This window comes from Pinus tabuliformis, chromosome 4_2, assembly GCF_031772625.1.
Source record: "Pinus tabuliformis cultivar Carrire ecotype Pingquan chromosome 4_2, CPIR1, whole genome shotgun sequence".
In the NCBI taxonomy this organism is placed as follows: Eukaryota; Viridiplantae; Streptophyta; class Pinopsida; order Pinales; family Pinaceae; genus Pinus; species Pinus tabuliformis.
This window is the reverse complement of record NC_142304.1, coordinates 430,107,505-430,131,342: the sequence shown is the minus strand read 5'-3', so window position 1 is coordinate 430,131,342 and position 23,838 is coordinate 430,107,505. Positions and strand designations below refer to the sequence as shown.

Sequence of the window (23,838 nt, the reverse complement as noted above, 5' to 3'; positions counted from 1 at the left end):
AGAATTTTGCAAAAGAAATCTGTGAATCTGATAAAATTTAATATCAGTCTTTACAGTCTTTACAACTGGCGCGACCTCTTTGGAGGATTTCCCCCATTGGCGCGAGTAATACACTGTGGATCCGCGCTAATTGAAAAATGGAACTTTTTAAGGATATTCTGCAAGAGATGTCTTCAGAGCATATGAAGTCCATACTTAGGGGAACATAATGCAAGTGTTTTCAAGTTATGTCACTTCTCACAGGTCCCGAAATGAGTCCTCCAAAGCGCGGGAGAGGGGTAACAGGGACGGTGACAAATGGTGACAAATTACTGTGTAATAGATGCCCCCTAAAGCATGAGGCCCGAGAGAGGGGTGAAATGCTTTACAAGAACACATGCAACTGAAAATGCTGCCGCCGGAGAATCTGCATAGAGAGGTACAACTGATATCTCAAGTACATGATATATGTGGTATGGGCGCAGCCATCCATAACAGGGTACATAATAATCTAGATCCAAGGTATGGGCGCAGCCATCCGGTGAGGATCGGTGAATAGACTCAGGCATGGTCGTAGCCATCCAGTGAATGAGTCATGTAATAATCACAATAATACACAAAATCGCAGCCTGGATTCCAACAGACAAAATCTAGGGTCTTGCGCTCCATCTCGCCCCGAACAAAAGTACAAGTTCAAGCATGCGAATACATGAGTTGAAGTCGAACATGCATGAACATCGTCTGATTACCAGTCAATAATGAAAACTGTTAACAGACGCGAGAGGTACCACCAATAATGACAATGGCCCTCAAGGTACTATAGGTACAATCTACGGCGTGTGAATCAGTGAGTTGGCGTCGAACACTCGTAGAATCATTCGATCGGAGGCCAATGATGAAAACCTCACGTCGAACACGAAGAACTTGCCATTGAGGCATGCAGGCTCTAAGGCACCGGAAGGGAGTCTCTAGATCAGCTTCCTGGATAATGAGCTGAAGTCGACAGGAAGTGACCTTGATCGAAGGTGGGCCATACTGTTCCCCACATCATCGACACGAGACAGAGGAAGAATGTTGTGGTGGATCAGAATTATGTGAGCTATCAGAGGGAGGTTGTTATTCTGCAGAGGTCAACTTCTCTTGAACATATCGACGGCACGACAGTGGACTTGACAGTATTTGACATCAATGGATCAAAGGTCATGGTGACGAGGCAATGAGCAAATGAGAGGTCAAACAGGATCACCCAAATCCATGGAGGCAAGTGAAAAACGAGATGAGATGTCCCCACCCATTCACGAAAGCAGACAAGTGCCATGTTCAAGAGCAACATACTACCGACACGACAATAATTATGGTTCCATTTTCCCCCACCATTTCTGGCGAGTACCCCAGTTATTTTTATTAACAAGCTTGACGGGGATAGCATATGCTTGTAAAGCGTCATCTCGACGGACTCCAATGTCATCAAGTTTTAACGAGTCTGACAGAGGAAGAACTCGGCGTCTTTTCATGTTTAGAGAGTTTGAAAAGACAGCAGAAAAGAAAACTCCAGGGGTGTCCTTTTTCGTAGAGTTGTGTCTCTCGAGCCCGAAAAAGTATAAAACAATGCTCGAAAGAACCGCCCGACCATTACGATCGAGGAGTACTTTTCATATTTAGTGACGTCGAGCTGAAAAAGTAAAAAAGCGATCGAAGCCACGTCGCTTCATAACCGTTAACGAACCTGAAACGACAAGGGTTCGACGATCTTTTCGTTTTTACACGGTCGGAAAAGAGTTTAAAGACGACCGCCTCTTATTTACGTTTAACGAGTCAAGAGGGATAACTCGGCAATCTTTTCGTCTTTAAACGGTCGGAAAAGAGCTGAAAGCAGACCTCCATTTTTATTCTCTTTAACGAGTCAAAAAGGGAAAAATACTCGGCAATCTTTTCATTTTTTATGAGTCAGAAAAGAGCTTAAAAGGAGACTTGTCCTGGAGGAACGAGTGGTATAAAGGGTAGCAACTGGTTCCGGTAATGGTGGAACTGCTCAAACATATAATGGTCAAGAGGCTGACTAATAAAACTACTCATCGCTGCGGTTCCTCAGGAAAGGATAAACAACCAAGTGAAAGCATATGATCAGCCAAAGAGATGGTAGCAATGGAATGAAACAACCAAGACTCATCTAACAGAATTTAGCAAAATAACGGCAATCACGAGATGTAAAATGGGTATGGGTTCATTTTTACACAAGCTTGAACCATGGAGAACTCCGCTTGGATTCGGTTTCATGTTTACACAAGCTTGAAACGAAAAACTATGCTTGTTATAAGTTCGCATGCCCCCAGCATAATAACGCAAAATGAGGTACATGCCCCCCAAGCTTCATGGCATTCAACAAAGTGGATGGAATGAAGGTTCACTCTCGAGATCTATGAAAGACTCGACTTGTATTTTACGAGATCTTAATCAAAGACTCGATTGGAAAGGAGGAGATGTTTCATTTTTTAATGAGGTTGACCTAGGAAAAGTACTATCCTCATAACCTTTATTTCATTTTTTAATGAGTTTGACATGAGATCAGGAACCATGCTCGGCCAGACCAAGTTTCATTTTTTAAGGAGCTTGACATAGGAAAACGAACTATGCTCCGCCAGACCTAGTTTCATTTTTTAAGGAGCTTGACATAGGAAAACGAACTATGCTCCGCCAGACCTAGTTTCATTTTTTAAGGAGCTTGACATAGGAAAACGAACTATGCTCCGCCCGAACTTCATTAGAATGAACAGGAAGTCGGGGCTTCCAAGAGTGCCACTCCGGGTGGAAGGGTAACATCTCGGAAGTCAGGACCCAATGCCCCCAGGACACTATGCACGACGGCGACATCACTGGATCTAGGCACGGGATAAGTGGCCACGTAGTTGATCTGTGGTGGGGCAGATGCAACTGGTGGATGAAAACCAGGAGGGGATGTCAACTGCGCAGGAGGGACCCAGGGACGAACGAACGATAATTGATCTATAGTCATGATTCTTCCATCGTGTGGAAAGCAAACCACACGGAAAAGTGAAGAGACCAGGGCCCCCATGGCATATACATAGTCACGGCCAAGGAGAAGACTGAAATCTAAAGCACCTTGGGTAACCGATACGTCTATATAGACGGTTTTGCCTCCCAAAGTAATAGGGAACTTTGGAAGGATCCCTAATGGTTGACTAGTTCCTCCATCAAAAGCCGTCAGATTCGGTGCGACTGGCACAAGCTTTGGGGAACCCAAAGCTTGCCAAGTAGTGGCAGGCATAAGACTGACAGATGCACCCTCATCTAAAACAGTGCCAGGTATCGCCTTATTGTAGGCGTGTACTGTAACCCAAAAAGGCACATGGGATGGAAGGCGGGAGGTGGTCAAACGACTCCAGTCGAAGGAAACGACTGAACTACTTGGTGGGGGAATCGTATGATTGCCCCCTTGCTCTAAAGGGACCGAAGCGGGACTCTCGGGAGCAGCTGGTATAGGAGAGTCATTTCCGGACTCAGGAGAATTTGAGGAGACGAGAAGAACATGAGCGTGATGCTCTTCTGAAACAAAGTGATCGGGTGGTGAACTCGAGTCGACACTCTTTCCGACCAATGGTTGGTCTGGAACAGGCTTGGCAGAGCCAGGTTCAGGAAGAGGAGGCTGGACAAGAGAGGGATCTTGGTCGATCTCTTTGTCAGCAGGGGGGCGATCCGCAGCCGCAGAGAGACGTTGATAACCAACGGGTAGTTGGGGTGAAGGAGCTGTAAGACTTTCCAAGACAACAAAGGCTTTATCCATGAGCGGACAAAGGTGAAGGGGATGATTGCCTTCACAAAGTCTACAAGGGATTCGAATCTTCCCTTTTCCCTTACCATTTCCAGCTAATAGAGTAGCATCGCCGTGAGCTTCAGAGGATGATGAGGGGCGGGCCGGATCGTGAGACCATACTTCTAAGACCCTGGGAATGCCAGGACAATCGTGCAGAAGATGGTCATCCTTGCATAATCTACAAGGAAATTTGACTTTCCGCGGAGGAGCAGAAGGTGGCCCGATGGGAGGTGTACTTGAGGGACTAGCTGCAGTTTTAGCCTCTCCCTTAGGAGACTTCTTCTTCTTCGTCTTCTTCTTCTTCTTCTTAGTCACCTGGTTACTCGAATCTAGATTTTCACCAGGCAAAGTAGAAGATGAGGATGTAGAAACAGGCGAAGAAGGGGAGAGGTCCACCTTAGAATCAATATGATGTTGTTCAGGTGGAGGGACTGATTGACCAGAAGTTGAGACGGCAGGGACCAAAGAGGTTGGGAACAACCAAACAGGGAACCCAACAGTTAACCCTGGGAGGGACAACGTTGCCATATAAGGAGCACCAACATTCCCAAAAGGAGCGAAATGACCAGGGTTTTCATCAGAGGGGATCCCTGGGTTGGTGAACCCCGGAAAGGTTGCCATCGAAAAAGAAGCCTACTCAAGCTAACGCAAACAAGATCTAACCGGGTAAATGTGAATCGCGACCGAATAAATTTTAAGACAAAGGAACCGAACTTGACCTTTTCACTTTTTAAGAGTCGAGAAAAGGACAAAAAGATGACTCTAGTCTCCTTCGAATGTTTAATGAGCCCGAAGTGACAAAATGCTCAGCTGAGCCTTTTCTTTTAGGGAGTCTGAAAAGGATCAAAAGTGACTACTCTGGAGAACTAGGCAAAGGGTTTACCAGACAATCTGTAAAATTGCATATACACCTTGGCAATCATATGAAAACCAAGGACTTTCCGTACGGCAGTCAATCTTCCCGAATGCTGTGTTTGGTGCGTTACGACTTGTAAGGCGGCAGACACGGCTTCCTGTGGATAAAGGATGATAACCTAGTGGGGTCTCCCCATATACTCGACGGTACGTGGGAGCACAAATCCGTGCTAGAATACTATTGAGTCACAAAAGGAGGAATCACCCAACCTTAATGTGAAACAACAGTGACTAGGTTTAACGACGCTGGAACACGTCTCTAGCCTAGACCTCTAGATGTATGCGTTAAGTTCCAATGCGTTTTTAGATTCATTCAGTTCATTTTACGGTTGATCTTTGATTAGGTTTCAGTTTCTAGGTCCTACCGTATGTAATCTCTCACAATTTCCTAAATGCAAGCTATATGCCAAAATATATCATTTCATTCGATGAACGCTAGCTACGAGAGAGTTGAGATCTTTCAATCAAACAAAATGATCATAAAACAATCAACAATGACTCTAAACCAGCTAATGGCAATAAACGAAACTTTTCTTTAAAGTCACTGATCGCTAATAACAATGAAAAGCTCTAATTTCCATTAACTACTGCAACGCAAAAGAGATTGTTCGTTTTCTTTTCGATGGAAAAATGCACTAAACAAATTTTGAGAGATAATAACAAAGAGTAAAAGAAACAAATTTCACTCAATGAAAACACAATCAAGTCCCTAAAACACCAAGACAATCTTTCAAACCAAGAAAAATCACAAAGACCTCAATGAGCTATGTAATCTAAGCCCAAACGAAGCCAAGCGAAATCCAAACGAAAAAGAGGTAAATCATTCGAATAACGCAATAAAAAGCTTAACAATCACTGACCAAGTGCAAGAGAGTAACCAAAAAGTCGACTAGATCGACAAAAGACCAAAACTCCTAAGGAAGGCTCGATGCACAAAGCCACTAGATGCCCTAGGGCTGAAAATGTGAAATCGGTGGAAAAAAACAAACATCCAAAGGGTAAAGGCCAAAAACCAATCAAACAAGACTCTAACACATTCAAGTGATTGAAAAATAGTATCTAGACACAAAAACCAAGCTTGGAAGGCTCAAAACAAGCAAACTCTAAAAGTTTCCCTGAGCTGGTGCGACTTTCAGGCTAAAAGTAGCGCCAATTGAGGATTGGCGCGGGCTGTACATTGACAAGTGGCGCCAATTGGCGCGACTATCATGCAAAAAAGAGCGCCAATCAAGTTTTCTATGCTAAAATAAAAAACAAGCAATCCAAGACTAGGCCAGCAGTATCCAGACAGACTAGGCAGCAAGAGACAGCAAAGAATCCAACCCAGAAAGCTATCTAAGCAATCAAAACAAGAGAAAACCAAAGAGACAAGACAAACTCCAAGTTGTTTAGTTCATAAACCAAACCGGAGATTGACTGAAGTGGCGTTGATCTACTTCGCTAATGCAAAGCAATATCATTTCGAAGGCTATCTGGCCGTACTTCAGGCTCCGTCTAAAGTTTACAAATCAAACAACAAGCTAACTTCCCAGCGGAGTCGCCAAATTGTTGACGAGGTAAATCCCCTCTGCGGACAGAGGCGATCCCCACTAGCCCAGATCGGGTCTAGCAACAATCAAACAATGCTATCACGCAAGTTCCTAATCGCAAATTAAAGGTGGATGATGAGAGCCTACTTGGATTCCAACACTAATATTCGTAGAAGAGTCGCCGCTCTCGTTCCTTTGCACCGGCCGGTCACGATCCCCACGATTTCCGTGAATGGACACCTGCACATGCAAAGAACAACACAAATACAAGCATAAAATCCAATAGATGCAATTGTATATCGGTTAGAAAAGATATAACTCAAACATTATTACAATGAATAACAAGAGTGGAACCATAATGATAGTCATCTATTATTGATAAACAACAAAGAAGAATACAACCATAGTTCTGACGTCAAATCCTCCTTTGGCTGGGTGATCAGCTACATATGTCTTGCAAAGCTTGTTGGGATTGGGAACAAGCCTCTCTCTCTTTGATTATGAATGCAAAGAAGACTCTTAAAGCAATCTCTTAGACTTCTGAAAGTATAATTCTCCCTATGCTCGAACTAGCTTGTCAAAGGCAACGGAACAAGCTTTTATAGATGGAGGAGAAGGAGATAAGATCAATCACACCATCTATGGGATTGGGTTTATCCTCAAAAAGCTATTATGGATAGAGGAAAGGGAGATACGATGAATCAGGACATCCATGGGATTGGCATTATCCTTAAAAAGCTTCATGAGTCGAAAGGAAAAAACCTTCGCGCGTGTGTTTGTTAAAAAGCTTTCCCAAACTCGGCTGGCGCGGGTATAGATCTGAGACAGAGCGCCAACTGGCGCGACCTCTTTGGAGGATTTCCCCCATTGGCGCGAGTAATACACTGTGGATCCGCGCTAATGGAAAAATGGAACTTTTTAAGGATATTCTGCAGGAGATGTCTTCAAAGCATATGAAGTCCATACTTAGGGGAACATAATGCAAGTGTTTTCAAGTTATGTCACTTCTCACAGGTCCTGAAATGAGTCCTCCAAAGTGCGGGAGAGGGGTAACAGGGACGGTGACAAATGTTGACAAATTACTGTGTAACACCTTGGTTCCCAGGTTCCATGCTTCAACACCAACAATAGGGGCTTCATCTTCATCAGTTCCACTGGCACAACTTCAAAAGCCACCATCTTCACCGTCTTCTTCATTGCCACCACGTGGAGGTTCACGTCCTGTTCGTGGTGGAAGGAGGAGAGATTAGTAGATATATTCATAATTTACTACTTTTGTCATAGATTAGACTTGTAGTCTTGTTGTGAATTTGAACTTTTTTGTCTTACTCTTCCTACTTTAGTGTGTACTTGAGTCTTGGTGGTGGCTAAGTGGCCTATTTTGTAAATATTATTATTTGAATTTTGGACACGACTCATGTTGACAGTTGCTCACTTGTTAGATAGGTTAATTGATTGTTTGATGATTTTATTTTCTAAATGTTTTATGTTTTATGATATGCTTAAAAATTTGATGTATGTTTGTAACTGCTAGAATCTAGATGGTTGATGCTTAAATAATTAATCGTTGATGTACAAGAATCACGGATGCCATATCTATCTTGATTTATGTAAAAATATGCATGTTTTCATGTCTTCTACAACTAATTTGGTAATTTGGATGTCTTTTTTGAAAATAAATGCAAATATATATATATATATGCTTCTTAGATGCTTCGCTTCCTAGATTTTTGGGAAATGACGCTTCCGTGTCCCCGCTTCATGCAACATTGATCTCTTCTACAAACTTTTTTCAAGATGATGAGGGTTTCTTGTGAACTGCAACTTTCTTGTTTTCCCACACTCTAATACCATGTTGAAAAACCAAGTAGAATGTGTACAAGGACAATTTTTGAACGACTAATAATTATTTGTGAGATTATGGATCTTATGATTTTATTATTCTTCATCAAATGATTACACATCAAAAAATCAACTAGCAGCAATGACAAGAAAGTAGAGATCACAGTGCACAACAAGAAGAGACACCAATGTTTAGGTCAGAGACCAAGGCAAAAGCCGCAAAACCCCATAAAGGGGAAAACCCAATCAGAACTTTCCTTAGAGAGATCCTTAAACAAAACTTCAAGACATAGACAATACTGTCCAACTAAGCTCCTCTTTACAAACTCTTCCAACAAGATCACAAACGAGAGGCTGATCCTCTCACTATACCACAGAAACAAGGCTTGGATGTCTTCCCTATTGTGGCTTGGACTTCAGATCGGATACAGATCTGTGGAAGCACAACACGGACCAAATTACAATCTTGGAGTAGCTCAGATCTCAGACTAGAGATTGATCCGAGTTACATCTTAGCAAGCAGATCTGCGGAGGCACAAAACATGGATCAATTACAATGTTTAAGTGGCTCGGATCTTGGGCTACAAACAGTTCTGAGGTGACCTCAGATCTCAGCCTAGTTACAAGCCTGAGGCAGCTACAGTCTTGGACCAATCAATGATCTCAGATCTAAGAATAATGGACTTATAATATCCATCTTGGACTCAGCCTAGAGATCACCTTCAAGAGATTTTGAACCAATGAAAAAAAATTGCTTGGGGTATCCTACTAGGTCTTGGCCTAGTACCAGGTTTCAGATCACAAGAATAAGGGGCAAATCTTGGACTACCATACTTCAGATCACAAGAACACTGAGCAGATCTCAAACCACTGAAAAGAGTAACAGATCTACAACTTGATCCATAGGAGCAATGAATCAATACAGATCTCAATGAAAGATAGAAGAGATCCTTCTTTGCTTGATCTAACCCTTGAACCCTTCTTTGAATACCTTCGCATAGGAGAACAGATGAGCAATGTATGTGTGGTTGAATTGATTACCAAGGAGAGCAAATTAACCTCTTTTTCTAGCCATCAGGTGGTCTGAATGGGTGAGACTCTAGGAAAGCCGACTTGACCATCTAGAAGGGCCAACTTAGCACATGTCGAGCCTGTTGTAATAAAAAATAAAATAATATTTTTCTTCTTCACAAAAAATACATTTTCAACAAATCAAAAGCATGAAGAATATGCTAGAAACAGTAATAATTTTGTTCTTCTCAAGTACAATGATAATAAATAATTCTATGAAGACTGACCATAGCTACAATTTCAATAGAGTGGCCTAGGGATGATTGGGTCATTACATCAAGTTTAGTCCCTTTGCACTAAATGGCTAATCAGAGCTAGTATATGCTTCATCAACCCTTTAGAATAGTTCCATTTCTGGTCTTTCCACTATATCATCAAATTTGACATACCAAAGTTAAGGAAGATGTTATGAATGACCAAATCCTAGATGGTAAGCATGTCTATCATGGAATGTCATTCACAGAGTAGTCTATGACTTCTAGTTGTGTGTGGAACTATCAAAGTGATCCTCTACTTGAATGATCCCTTGGTTACATAGTTGTTTGGCAGAGAGCCATGCAAATTCTAACAATGGATTGGATTCATATTGTAACAAGGGAGACCACCAAACACTGATCATTGAATGAAAGGCTTATATTTAAGGAAGAAACTTTCCAAGCGAAGGGATGCTTAATGGCTTCACAGGCCTTCAAATACACTAAGCCACAAAGTTAAAGAGAACTAGAAAGTGATCCCTCACAATTATATCCTAAGAGGGTCCCTGTTATGGAAAAAGTGTTGTCAGAATCTTAATTTCTAGAGCATGCTATTAACTCTAACCGAAGTCCAAATTCAAGTAAAATTTGTGGTTCAGCATTATCTGGGAGGCTCGGGAAGCCATTAAGCATTACTTTGCTTGAAAAATTGCTTCCTTGTATACAAAGCTTCTATTCAATGATCATTTGTTTGCCGGTCTCCCTTAGTACATTAGGAAGGCAAGCCATTGTTAGAACCTATGTTGTTCTCAGTGAAACAGCTATGCAAGTAAGACATCATTCAAGTAGGGGATCCCTTTGATGGTTGCATGCATAGTTGTAAGTAGAAGAATACTTTGAAAATAACATTCCATGATGGACAAACTTATCATTGACAACCTCCTCCCTAAATTGGATATGTTGGGCTTGATGGCATAGTGGAGTGACTGGAAGTGGAACTATTCTTCTTCCTTCAACTGGGTATGCCAAGCCCAATGGGATATTGGAAATAGTAAAAGTGGAACTATTCTAAAGCCTTCATGAACTATAAACTATCCAATGAGTATCATTCGCTTAGTTTTTAGAGCAGCCCCAGAGGCTGATTGAAACAAGCTTTGGAGAATGGCCTCTAGTTAGTTTACTTGGAAGTGATCAGCATCAACCTAGGTCATTACCGAGAATTTTTCTCTCCTTGGCAATAAGTGCCCTTTGGTGGTAGAGTGCCAAGTAGCTTGGCAGATTGTTAGAATAGAGCTCCTATTTTTTATATGGAAAAAGAGAAATGACTGTATTTTTAAGAAAGTTCATTTTGATAGATTCACATGGTATGTTGGAGCTCTAATATATGTCCAATTCAGGGTTGCAGGAATCGCCCCCCCCCCCCCTCGGATCCTAACCCGGAACCGCGACCCGTGCGGAAGCGTTCCGGAATCCATAGAGGAATCGCGATTCCGTTTTTAAGGTTGCGCGATTCCGCAATTTTAACACGATTCCTGCCAAATGAGGTTGCGCCACCCCGGAATCGCGCTTCGGCATGCGGTTCGGGCATGGGGTGGCGCCACGCAACCTGCCCGGAAGCGCACGCCACCCGCACGCCACCCGGGCGCAACCCGCACGCAACCCGCGCATATCAATTTTTTTTTTTAATTTCATTTAAAATCTAACTTAACTAAGCATGAGGGGGTGGGTTAGGGGTGGGTTAGGGTCACTTTAGGGTGAGTTTAGAAAAGAATAAAGCCCCCATTCTCTTCTCATTTTCTCACTTTGAGTTTATGAGAGTTGGAGAAGAGAAGAGAGGAGAGGAGAAGAGAAGAGAGGAAAGGAGAGGAGAAGAGAGGAGAAGAGAGGAGAGCTTGGAGGAGTGAAGAAGGAGGAGCTAGGAGAAGGAGGAGGAGCTTGGAGCAAGAGCTTGGAGGACTTCATCTACAAGAGCTAAAGAGGTAAGTTCAAACCCAAACTCCCTTGTTTTTTTGAAAAAAAAATTGTATTTTTCTCCTCCCTCTCCTACTCTTTCCCATTGTTTCTACTTGCTCCTTTATTTACAGGTTGTCCACCACCTATATCCATATTCCAAGATGGTGTTCTTTTGGCTTCTATGTATCATTCCACTCTTGGTTTTAATGATGGCAAGGGTGAGGAATAGAGGGGAAGAGGAAGGGGATGAACTTGGTCCTAATAGTAGTGACCCAATGTATGATGAGGAGGAAGGGTTTGAAGAGGAAGGGGATGAACTTGAAGAGGACACTGAAGCACAAGATGGGAAAGGTACATCAAATCCCTTGTGGAACTATGTGACCAAACTTGAAGGGGGAAAGGGTGGTGGATCTTACAAATGGATGTGCCCTCATGATTGTCATGGAGGAAAACCATATACGGGTTCATATACCCGTCTGAGGAGGCATCTTTGTGGGGTGCTAGAGAGTGATGAAAAAAAGGGTTCTGTGGGGGTAGCCATTTGCCCAAAAATTTCAAGTGAACAAAGACAAAAATACATCAAAATAGAGATGGATGCACAACAAAAAAACAAGAAACAAAAAACTCATTCAGAATCAAGTGCAACCTCTAAATTTGGTAGTTGCCCATCTCCTTATGGTACTTCTGCAACCTCTGGAGGTAGAAAAACAATAGGGGATTTCCTTAATGTTACTGGGAGGGATGATGTGGATGGAAAGGTAGTCCGTTTTCTTTGTGCTTGCGGTGTACCATTCAATGTGCTTCGCTCTCCCTATTGGCATGACATGGTAAAGGCCATCAATGAAGCCCCAAAAGGATACAAGGCCCCCAACTATGAGAAAGCTAGAACAGTGTTATTAGAAAGAGAAAAAGCTAAGGTTCAAAGAGCTTTGACACGTTTTACACATGAGTGGGTGGATTATGGGGTATCCATTGTATCAGATGGGTGGACAAATATTAGAAACCAACATTTGATAAATGTTCTTGGTGTTTCTTCTAAGGGTGCAGTATTTATTGCATGTCATGACTCCTCCTCCATCAGTGCAACTGCACAAAACATTGCAGATCTCCTATTGAAATCAATCAAAGATGTTGGTCCGAATAATGTGGTTCAAGTGATCACAGATAATGCAGCAAATTGTAAGGCAGCAGGAAAAATTATTGAGCGTACTCATCCACACATCTTTTGGTCTGGGTGCCTGGTTCACACATTGAACCTTTTGATGCATGATATTGTGAAACACAAAGAATGTGGGTGGATTGCTGAGGTTTACAGGAAAGGGAAGCAGCTCATTAAATTCATCACAGGGCATACAAGGGTAAACTACTTCTATGGCACTTACTCCAAGTTGCAATTGCTTAAAATTGCAAAGACAAGATTTGCTAGTTATTACCTCACCTTTAGGCGGCTAGTGAAGGTGAGACAAGCTTTAACTAATCTGGTGTGTGCTGAAACATGGGATGAAATTAACCAGTGTACAGATGGTGCTACTGCTAATGTAGTCAAGGACACTGTTCTTGACACTTACTTTTGGTCACAGGTTAAATATGTTTTGCAATTCAGCAAACCAATTTATTACATGATCAAGTTTGCAGATTCAGATCGACCAGTAATTGGGGAGGTGTATGAGCAAATGGATAGCATGTTGGGGCAGATTAAAGACATTGTTGAGCCTAGAGATACCACCTTGTACAATTATATTCGTGAAGAGGTGGAAAAGCGATGGGATATGCTAAATGTTCCATTGCATGCATTAGCATATGTTTTGACACCTAGGTACTATCATCCATCATGGCTTTCAAAACCAGCACCTGGGGGGGGAAGCAGGAAAAAACCACACCAAGATAAAGAGGTTCACGAAAAATATATGGCTGCATTGAGTAGATTAATCCCTGATAATGAGGAGGCTGCATTGGTACGGAGACAGGTGAGCAACTATACGCTCAACACTGGTCCATTTGGGAGCATGCATTCAATTGAAGATCGAGAGCATTTTTCTGCTCTTGAGTGGTGGAACATGCATGGAGGGCCTACTCCACTTCTACAGAGTTTGGCATTGCGGGTGCTATCACAGGTGGTAAACACTTCTTCTGCAGAGAGGTGTTGGAGCTCTTATTCTTTCATCCACAGTGTTAAAAGGAACAGGTTGAGTTTAGACCGGGCAGAGAGCTTGGTTTATGTTCATTACAACTTGCGATTGTTGTCCCATTACTGTGAAGATGCAAAGTCTAATAAAGACTTGTTGACTTGGGACAAGCATCCAGAGGAGCCCAATTTGGAGGATGGAGTGTTGCAACTAGAGCAATTAGAGGATGCTCTTATCCAGGTATGTCCATTGTGGTATGAATTTTCCAATTTTCCCTTATAAAGCATTTCTCTAATTCATGTTTTTAATTTTTTTGTTAACTAGTGTTTTTTTTTTTTTGCATGAATTTTTTGAGCGATTCTAGGATGATGATGACCGTGTTGATATGCCACCACCCCCACCCCCATCTGGTCCTAGGTTCCATGGTTCAACACCAACAGCAGGGGGTTCTTCTTCATCAGTTCCAGTGCCACGACTTACACAGGGACCATCTTCTTCATTGCCACCACGTGGAGGCACGCCATCACGTTCTATTCGTGGTGGAAGGAGGAGAGATTAGTAGATATATTCACAATCTACTTCTTTTTGTCATAGTCTATAGATTACTCATTAGACTTGTAGACTTGTGAATTTGAATTTTGAACCTTTTTGGCTTGGCGGTGACCAAGTGACATATTTTGTAAACATTATTATTTGAATTTTGGACATGACAAATGTTGACAGTTGCTCACTTGCTAGATAAATCATAATATGCTCTATGTTTTATGTTTTATAATATGCTTAAATGTTTTATGTTTTATAATATGCTTAAAAATTTGATGTATGTTTGTAATAGCTAGAATATAGATGATTGTTGTACATACTAGTAACTACAATGGAATCATGGATGCCATATCTATCTTGATTTATGCAAAAATATGCATGTTTTCATGTCTTCTACAATTAATTTGGTATTTGGGATGTTTGTTTTGAGTATAAATGCAAAAAAATATATAAAAATATATATATATATAGCAGACGCTTCCGCGGACGCTTCGCTCCCTAGATTTTTGGAAAATGACGCTTCCGCGCTTCGCGCTTCCGCTTCGCTCCCGCTTCGTGCAACATTGGTCCAATTACACTTGCAAATCTAGGTGCAAATTAGAAAATTGAAGCTGGCATATCTTTGACAGCTTATGGAGTACTGTGGGACAGCCATACACGATGAGATAGGTTCGTTGGAGGTTCATTCTGCTCCTGGCTCATCTTATTCACACAGGTCCAGTGTTAGGCTAAGCTGTACAGCAGACTGCATGGTTTCACAGTGCAATGAATGTCATAGCCAAGGCCAAGTGCACCACAGTTGCCTGCCTCCTCCTTGGCTAGAGATTGATAGGTTTCCCAAGCTATAATTGGCTATCTTGATAGGTTTGTACCTTGAGCAGCAAGAAAAAGATGGATGGAACCTGGACCCACATGAGGAATAGCCACCATGCATTGGGTGGAGCCCACACCCTGATGATTGTGACCCTCTTTTGGATCTGGATCTGTTGCTGCTACTTAGATGATTTCTTTCTTTAATTGTGGTTTACCGGTGACCTTGTTTGGTTTTAGTCCTTTGCTTTGAGCCTATGGCCATATGACCTTTTATTTTGGAAATGGACAGCCCTTGGGGCTCAGACCCTTTCTTATTTTTCTTGATAGCCCTATAGGTACTTGCTAGTAGCTAAATTTTCTAAAGGCAGCTGCTTTCACAGCCCTTCTTTTGTATAAAATGCATGTATTTATCATTTATTAATAAAGTTTAAAGGAAGTATTTTATCTGAAAAACAAACATTAAGATCAAATCAATAAAATTATAAAACACTATGTTTACTCATTTGCTTGTTACAGGTATGCAAAGGATTGGCATCTTTAAGGAGATACTGGGAAGCTTTAGAAATCATAAATCATAGCTTGAAATTAGGTCACAATCATTTTTCTCCAGAAAAACAGGGTGAACTTCGGTCTCTTGGTGCACGTAAGATTGTAATCTTCTGTTGTTAAAGATAATCTTGCTTCTGCTAACTGTGATTAGATTCAGGCTTTATTGGACTAGCCATGATGTCAAAATTGAAAGGTCATATTCTTAGAATCTTGATTTTGAATAAGTAATATTGTGTCTGAAATGTCAACATAGCATATGAACTAATTGACCTTTCTTGGTGCTGTAATGCATGCAGAGATTGCATATAATACTACAGACCCTAAATATGGCTATGACTGTGCACGCTACATTGTTCAACAACAGCCATATAGCATTGGTGCCTGGAATTGCTACTACAAAGTGGTTTCTCGGTAAGTAAATTATATGCTAGACATTTGTACAAATTGGAATTTTCTGGAATAATAGTGTTAGCTAGCAGCTGTTCTTTCTATCAGTTCAATCCACTGGTTACATTTATTGATGTGATCTACTTTTGGGAAATTTGAAATTATTTGGGGTAGTTGATATGGAGTAAGGATTGCATATACATTTCTGGGCTTTTCTTGGATCATGTAAATTATATAGTTATTTTTTAATAGCAGTTTCTGGAACAGTAAACCTAAGAGAGTATGAGATGGTTAATGAAAACAAAGAGGTGGGCTAGGAGAATTCTCTTAAACCTCTTCTGTTGGAAAATGGAAAGTGGCAGCTATTAATCTTATTTTCCTTAACCTTGTTATTTGCTTGTGAATTTTAATTATCTTTTTCATGTTATTTAGTTAGATCTTTTCATCAAACAATATCAAGAACGACAACAACAACAATAGAGGAGACAAATATTAGGCTTTCAGCCAGGGCAAGACCCCTCTGAGGGGAAAACCCGGAAACTCTTCTCTTCTTAGAATCTGCCTCAAATGTGATACAAAGACCCAAACCCTAGACCAAGTCCTTCTCCTAGTACCAAGTCAGTCCTTCTTCAAGTCCTTCATTAATTTTGCACTGAACTGCTACACACTGCAATTTCAATATTGCTACTCAGCCTGCAACTTCGACCCCACAATTTCAGCCTTCCAGCTTCCAAGGAAACCCTAGATCGGCCTCGTCTTGAGACCTTCCTAGAGCAAGACAACTCCTCCTAAGGTCAACGAGGTGTAGATAGAGTATCCTTCGTCCCAGCCACAAGATTTTGCACTTCATCCTATTGCAACTCGATCTTGCAACTTCGACCTCTTTCTGCAGCCCATAAACTCTAGAATTTCACACATGTGAGAGAGATAGAGCCCAAAAACAAGATATTTTCGTCCTTCATTCTTCTCCAAGGCCTTTGCTCTCCTTCTTATAGCTTCCCACCGACAGATCAAACTCTTTCTTGATAGATCGAACTTGTGGAGTGAGTGAGTTCCAAATGAGGTCAAACTGCTTCTTTATATAGCCTTCTCAAGGGGTTGAATTCCCTCCTTTATGTTGACTCAAGGTTACTTGGGAGTAGGAGCGGGGATTGACATTTTCAAAAGCTCCTAGTTTAGGAACAAATTTTTATATAATATACATTTTTATATATTTTGATGCATATATGTCAACAAAAGCATGTATAATGATGAATTAAATATAAAAAGCATAAAAACATGGATTGAACCATATAACATTAATCATATAGAAGTTATAATCTTCATCAACCACATCCACAAGATACTAACATACAACATATCGAGTCTCATGATTCATCAATCTTACAGGTTCAAGCTTTCAAAATTCAATATATAACATTTATCATCATTGATCACTAAAGTTGTACTTGGAATCATTACCATTACCAAGTAACCAAACTATAACAAAGAATATCTAACATGAAGTGATATGTTTCAACTTTCAACTTTCATGAAGCATCACATTCATAATTCATTACCAATGAGTTATAATTGCCAACTTCAAACTTCAAACTTAAATTGTCATATATTGTTTACAAAAAATATCATAATAAATATGAAAGAGTCAATAGTGATTAAAAGTTAAAACTACTAGAAACTAGAAAAGACAAGAAAATCTATTATCTTTTGCTTCCTCTTGCCACCATGAGAAATTTCTAATTTTTGAGAAGGTAGTGGTGGTCTACCAGTATTGAGAGTCTCCTCCCGGATGGTTAGATGACCAGAACTAGAAGCCACATGCCCTCCACACGACGATGTAGATGGAGGTGGCGGCAACAAAGAAAAAGATGTTGGAGCTCAAGCACTGCTACTAGATGGTGGGGGTGGCATGGCTGGTGTTGCTTCATCATCATCTTTCAAAAGTTTTGTTTGCAATTCTTCTAGTTGTAGAGCACCATCCTCCAAATTATCTTTCTCTGGGTTGTTGTCCTAAGTTGTATATGATGTATCCTCACGAGCCTGATCACAATAATGACTTAACAAGCTCAAGTTGTAGTGCACATAAACCAAGCTTTTTGCCCGGTTTTCATTGAGTCTGTTTCTTCTCACATTATCGATGAAGTTGTATGTGCTCCAACACCTCTCTGCAGAATAAATATTTACAACTCGTGAGAGCACATTTTTTGCCAAATTTGGCAAAAGTCCCTGCTCGCCATATGCGTCCCGCCATGTGATAGCATCAAATCTGTCCCTATCTTCCATTGCATGCAAAGAACCAAACACTCCAATGCTAGTGAAGTATCTGTCTAATTCAAGATGCATATTAGCACACTCCTCCCTGTCAGGTGCAGGTTTGCCCAACCAAGCTAGAGAGTAGTATTTTGGCATAAGGATATACGCCGAGGCATGTAATAGAACATTAAGTTTATTCCACTGTGCACACACACATTTGTGAATAGTATCGTACAAGTTGGGATCTTTTTCCTAAACAATATCTTTTATTTGCCCCAACATGTTATCCATCTACTCATACACCTCCCCAATCACTAGTGCATCTATATCTGCAAAACAAATAATGTTATAAAATGGCTTGGTGAATTGCAAAACTTCCCTCACACGTGCCCAAAACACACCAACAAGAGCAGTGTCCTCCACATGTTCAAAACTTTGCTTGTCAACTGTGGTTGGAGTCTTGATCTTTAATACCTGCCAGTGTTGACTTGATACCATGCTAGCCAATGACTCTCTTACCTTCAAAAGGCGCCTAAAGGTGAGGTAATAGCTAGCAAATCTAGTCTTCACAATCTTCAACAACTTCAAAGTTGAGTGGCTGCGGAAAAGCCCATGGGTATTTCTATGATTTGTAATAAAATTTGTCATTTTTTTCCTCTCTTGTACAAATCACCAATCTATTTGTATTGAGGGTGTTTGTTCTTAATAATATCATGCATCACAAAGTTCATTGTGTGAACCAAACACCTAGACCAAAATATGGTAGGAGGGAAACAAGCTCCCATTACATCAAACCAAAATGGGTGAGGGCATCCTGGAAGAGAAACAGAGGACCAACAGTCCTATTCTTCCAAGCTCCTCCCCTTTTGTTTCTGAGATTACAAAATGCAGTATCCTTATAAATACTTACATACTGATTTAACAACAATTTACACCTATAGAACATAAAGAGCTAGTAGTAGAAAGACTTAACAGTACTAAAATGAATGAGGCGTTTACAATTACTTTTTGTTGACTGAGGGTTCCTAAGGCCAATTCTTGCTGCTCTGAACGTTGGAGTTTTCTCTGATCTGAGTAATAAGTAAGCTCTTCAGATAATTGATCGTTTCCTCCAAATGCCTACATTTGTGTTTTAGCGCAAACATTTGTTTCCTCTGTTCTTCTATTTGTCTCTTTAGGAAGGAATTCTTAGATTTTGCTTCATATTTGTAGTCTTTGACCGTTTCTCTGACCTGCTCAATCATGAATTTGTTAGCTCGACAAACTACGCAGTTTTCACACTTTGGTACATTTGCAAGCGGATTCCATTCCATATTTCCTGGAGGGAGAGGGCAATCAGTCCAACAGATTAGAGATGGGAAAATAGGAAATAGGGAGAACAGATGAAAGCAGTCACTAGATTGTCTTGCAAAGACCCACAACTATCGGAAGGGAGATTGGGCATCGAAAGCAGAAGCGGCAAGAGCTGCACAAAAGCAGAAGAAATTGGGAGGCAATAGGAGTTGCACAGTGTTGGGGGCTACAGGAGCTGCGCGGAGGCGGGGGCAACAGGAGCTGTGCAGTAGCGGGGGCACTACAGCTGTGCGAAGGCAAAAAGATTGTTGACGCCTCCAGAGTTGCGCAAAGGCTAGAGTAGCACAGAGGCTAATGGAACAGGGAAATACCCTCCAGAGCTATATGAAGTAACAAGGAAAGGAGAGATCAGAGCAGATAAGCTCAGTCCCCAAAGGGGCGCAACTACGACTATTTGAAAAGAGAAGGTTACTACTGAGACTGAGGGGAAGGAGAGGGAGTGTGAAGATGGCATAGGTAGGATAAGACGAACTAAGGGGGAGAATATATAGTTGCGCAACTTGCCTCCACAGAGATGAGAATATATGCATTTCATGGGAAGCTTGAGAAGCTGCTAGATGCTTGTTAGCCATAGACTGACTGTCACAGCTGTTCTTGGGGATTTCCTTTGATTTCCTGATCTTCAGATATCTACTCATTCGAGTCGAAGTGACTGTTGCCCAACTTGATGTTCCCTCTTTGACTGCTATTCTCTGCACATTGTGGCAGGAGTTCCTATGGAATCGGTTTCTGAGCAATCACATTATCAATTCTATATTCTCCCATAGGACAGTTGACCGCCAGATTCGCATGCATGTTGGCGGTACGATTATTTTCTCTAAGAATATGCTTGAAGGTGACTTCACCTAGAAAGAAGAAGTTTTTTCCACCCTTTTTGTTATTTGTTTCAGGGCCTTGTTCTTGGGGCTTCTTCTTTCCACCATCGAATGGATTCTTATTGAAGAGTCCCCCATTATGACCGGATTCTTCATACTGCGTTGCCTTAGGATTTATGTTCCCAACAGGTGGCCATATGCTTCTGCTCTGTTGTTGGATATTTCTCCTAATCCCCATTCAAAAGTAATAGTATTTTTCCCTCCTAGATAAAAAAGAACACCACCTGCTCCAGCCTTGCCTGGGTTGGACTTTGAAGCACCATCAAACAATAAGCAGGACCTATTTAATTTTTTTGTCCACATTTTGAACTCCTCTTGTTTCATTCTTATTTTCCAATTCTGCATATTATTAGGATATTTGCTGATGTGTATTGTTTGTTGATTGCTCATCGCGAATTCAACCCAGACTCTTTCCTCATGCTGCAGTTGTTGGACATCTATTGCTTTAACTCCTTTAGAGTTGATGAACTTAGATGACATGCTTCAAGTTTTGGCCGGGACTGTTCTGGTATTTGGAGTGTGGTCTTTAAAGATCCTCTGGTTTCTTGCTATCTAAATTTGCCAATACATAAATGAGGGCAAACTCAACCAATATCTTTTTACTGTTTCTTTGTTTTTGAAGGAATATTGATATCTTTTTCTAAGGTTGATAGAAGCTCATGACAAGGTAGTGAATGTTGGATACTAACCTCCAAGGGATTGACAAGCCCTTTCCAGCAGTGCCTGGCAAAGGGGCATTCCGCGACAAGATGTTGGATATTTTCTTCACTTCCATGACACATAGCACAACGTGATGGGCCTTCATATCCTTTCTTTTTAAGATTATGAACAGTCAATATTTTGCCTTTGAGCAGTGTCCACATGAATACTTTGATTTTTGGCAGTGTTTCGGTTTTCCATGCCACCCTCCAGAATCTCTAGTCTCGATTTTCTTGCTGATGTAAAGTGGCATATCCTAATTTGAATGAAAAATCTCCTCCATTAGGATCCCAACGAAGGGAATATTTTGAATCTATACTTAGCGGAGCAAACCCCTTAAGAAATGAGATTAGGGACTTCCACTGAGGGACAAGGCCATGTGGGAGGATGGGGATCCTCCAATCCCCCCATTCTCCATCTCTCCAAAGAGATATATTATGCAGCGTAGTGATTCCTTTTGTTTTCATCCATCTTCTTAGATCCTAAATATTTTCTTGGCAGGCTATGGGTTGATTTCCCATTATTCTATCCTTCCATATTTTTATGGATTTACGATTACCATGTATCTTAGAAGAGTTTTCTTTAATGAGCAAAATGGTTTTTTTATCAGATTCCATACTTGGGAGCAGGGCCTGATTGGATAACCTTTTCTCAATAAGAGGTTTCTATTGTGGTTCATGTATTTTGCTTCTAGGATTTGCTTCCACCCACTGCTCTCTCCTTATTAGTCTCCATGTTATTTTTTCTCCTAGAGCCAAGTTCATTATCCCTGGTAGTCTTGTTGCCAACCCTTCTTTCTCATAGGGTTGAGTTACTTCATCCCATTTCACAAGGCTGTGCTTCTTTGTCTCTACTTTACCTCCTTGCCATAGGAAGCCCCTAATTACAAGCTCAATTTGTTTGTGTATACTTGCCAGGGCTAGTATAGCAGCATACTGATAGATTGGGAGAGCTATGAGTAGGGCCTTTATTAATACCACCCTTCCTGCCATATTAAGCCAGATCATGCCCCAGTTTTGCACTTTTTGTTTCATTTTCTCAATGTACTTATTCCATATGTCGGTCTTCAAATTTTCTTTTGAGATCGAGAGTCCAAGATATTGGAAGTGGCTCCACTTCTCTTGAAATGGAATTTCCAAAATTTCTAATATTTTTTGGAGAGTGCGAGATGAAGTTTTCCATCCATAGATTCTGCATTTCTGATTATTTAGAAGCCCCTCGGAGGCTTTCATAAAACTGTTTAGTACAATTTTTATTCTTTTTGCCATTATGCAAGAGGCCCCTCCCATAATCAAAGTGTCATCTACAAATAGGGAGTGATTCATACTTTTTACTTCGGGAGAGATTGAGAATCTAGTGATAGTCTTCTCTTGCTTGCATTTCTCAAGTCTTCTGCTTAGGGAGTCCGCCATTATAATGTATAAGAAAGGAGAGAGAGGACAACCTTGTTGTAGCCCCTTGAACTCTAAAAATATTCACTTGGTCTTCCATTGACCAATGGAGCAATCCAAGGACCCACAATACAGATTTTTATTATATCTATTTCCTTTTTGGAGAAACCAAATCTCTGTAGGACAACTGCGAGGAAACCCAGGTTGACCTTATCAAAAGCATTAGCCATGTCCAGCTTGACAATCATTCCTTTTTCTTTTTTTCATTAGGCTAGAGTGCAAAGCTTCCTGCACTATTAGAATGTTGTCCAGAATTTGTCTTTTAGGGACAAATCCTCAATTTTTTGATATTATTTCTGGAAGCAATACTTTGATTCTGTTTGCCAGGATTTTTGTTGTGATTTTGTAGGAGGAGTTACATAGAGAAATAGGCCTGAATCTACTAAAGGAGTTAACATTTGACTCTTTTGGAACAAGAGCCAGGAAGGAAGAGTTTGTGAATCCTCCAACCTTGAATTTTCCAAAAACATTTCTTATCAATCTTAGCAAATCTTTTTTAATAATGGTCGAGTTGTTTTTATAGAAGGAAATAGGGAACCCATCTGGCTTAGAGCCTTATCCGGATGCAAATCCCAAACATCATCAGCTACTTCCTTTTCTTCAATTGTTCTTGTGAGTTCATTGTTTTCTGCTTCACTAAGTTTCCTGGGTATATGCTGAAGATATTCTTCATACTCGTTATTTGATGCTGGGGATGATAATAGATTATTATAGTATTTGTAAACCTCCTTCTTTATTTCCTTTTGACCTCTGATTTCTTTGCCTTCATTATCTTTTATGCTATCTATTTGATTTTGGTTTCTCTTTATCCTGGCCGTATTATGACAGAAAGCTGTGTTCTTTTCTCCTGCTTTGAGCCATAGACTTCGTGATTTTATCCGCCACTCTTCTTATTCCTTTCTGTTTTGTCTATACATCTCCCAATATGCTTGTTTTTCTTGCCATATGCTCTCCTGCGTTTCCTCTTGCTGCTCCTTTTCCATTTGGATTCTGTCTATTTTTTCTGCTATTTCTAACTTTCTTTTTTGTGTTTCTATATTGTTGATCCTTGCCCAATGTTTTAGCTCTCTCCTCAGGGATTTTAGTTTAGTTTCCCAAACATAGCTAGGTGAACCATTAATTGGTGTTGTCCACACTTCAGTTATGATTTTTTTGACTTCTTCTCTGTCGTTCCACGTGGGGCTGAATCTGAAAGGAATTGGGCCAAGATTATCTAACTTCCCAAGGGTGATAGCCACTGGTTTGTGATCTGATGTTATATTATGGATGATTTTGGATTTTATCTCACTGAACTCATTGGCAACTTTGTCTTGTATTAGGAATCTATCCAATCTTTCCTTGATGTTATTTTTCCCAATTCTTTTGTTGCTCCATGTGTACTTTCCATTGCTAGGAGGCATGTCCATTAATTTGCATGCTTCAATAATAGATTTTAACATTTCCCTATAAGGGTCAGCATTGTATTTTCCCCCAA

General features: G+C 40.8%; 2 protein-coding genes across 3 annotated transcripts in view; both read left to right on the top strand.

The window, feature by feature from the left end:
- Positions 1–23,838, top strand: part of LOC149169799 (tetratricopeptide repeat (TPR)-containing protein) — a 437,974-nt gene that overhangs the window by 332,876 nt on the left and 81,260 nt on the right. For both annotated transcript variants that reach the window (XM_089428816.1, XM_089428817.1), the window contains exons 14-15: positions 15,314–15,440; positions 15,643–15,757. In XM_089428816.1, the coding sequence (XP_089284942.1) occupies positions 15,314–15,440; positions 15,643–15,757 (242 nt within the window). The remainder of the gene's footprint in view (positions 1–15,313; positions 15,441–15,642; positions 15,758–23,838) is intronic.
- Positions 11,086–14,108, top strand: LOC149169800 (uncharacterized). Its single transcript, XM_089427164.1, has 2 exons — positions 11,086–13,681; positions 13,806–14,108. The coding sequence occupies exons 1-2, from the start codon at positions 11,477–11,479 to the stop codon at positions 13,998–14,000; spliced, it is 2,400 nt and encodes a 799-aa protein (XP_089283290.1). The 5' UTR covers positions 11,086–11,476; the 3' UTR covers positions 14,001–14,108.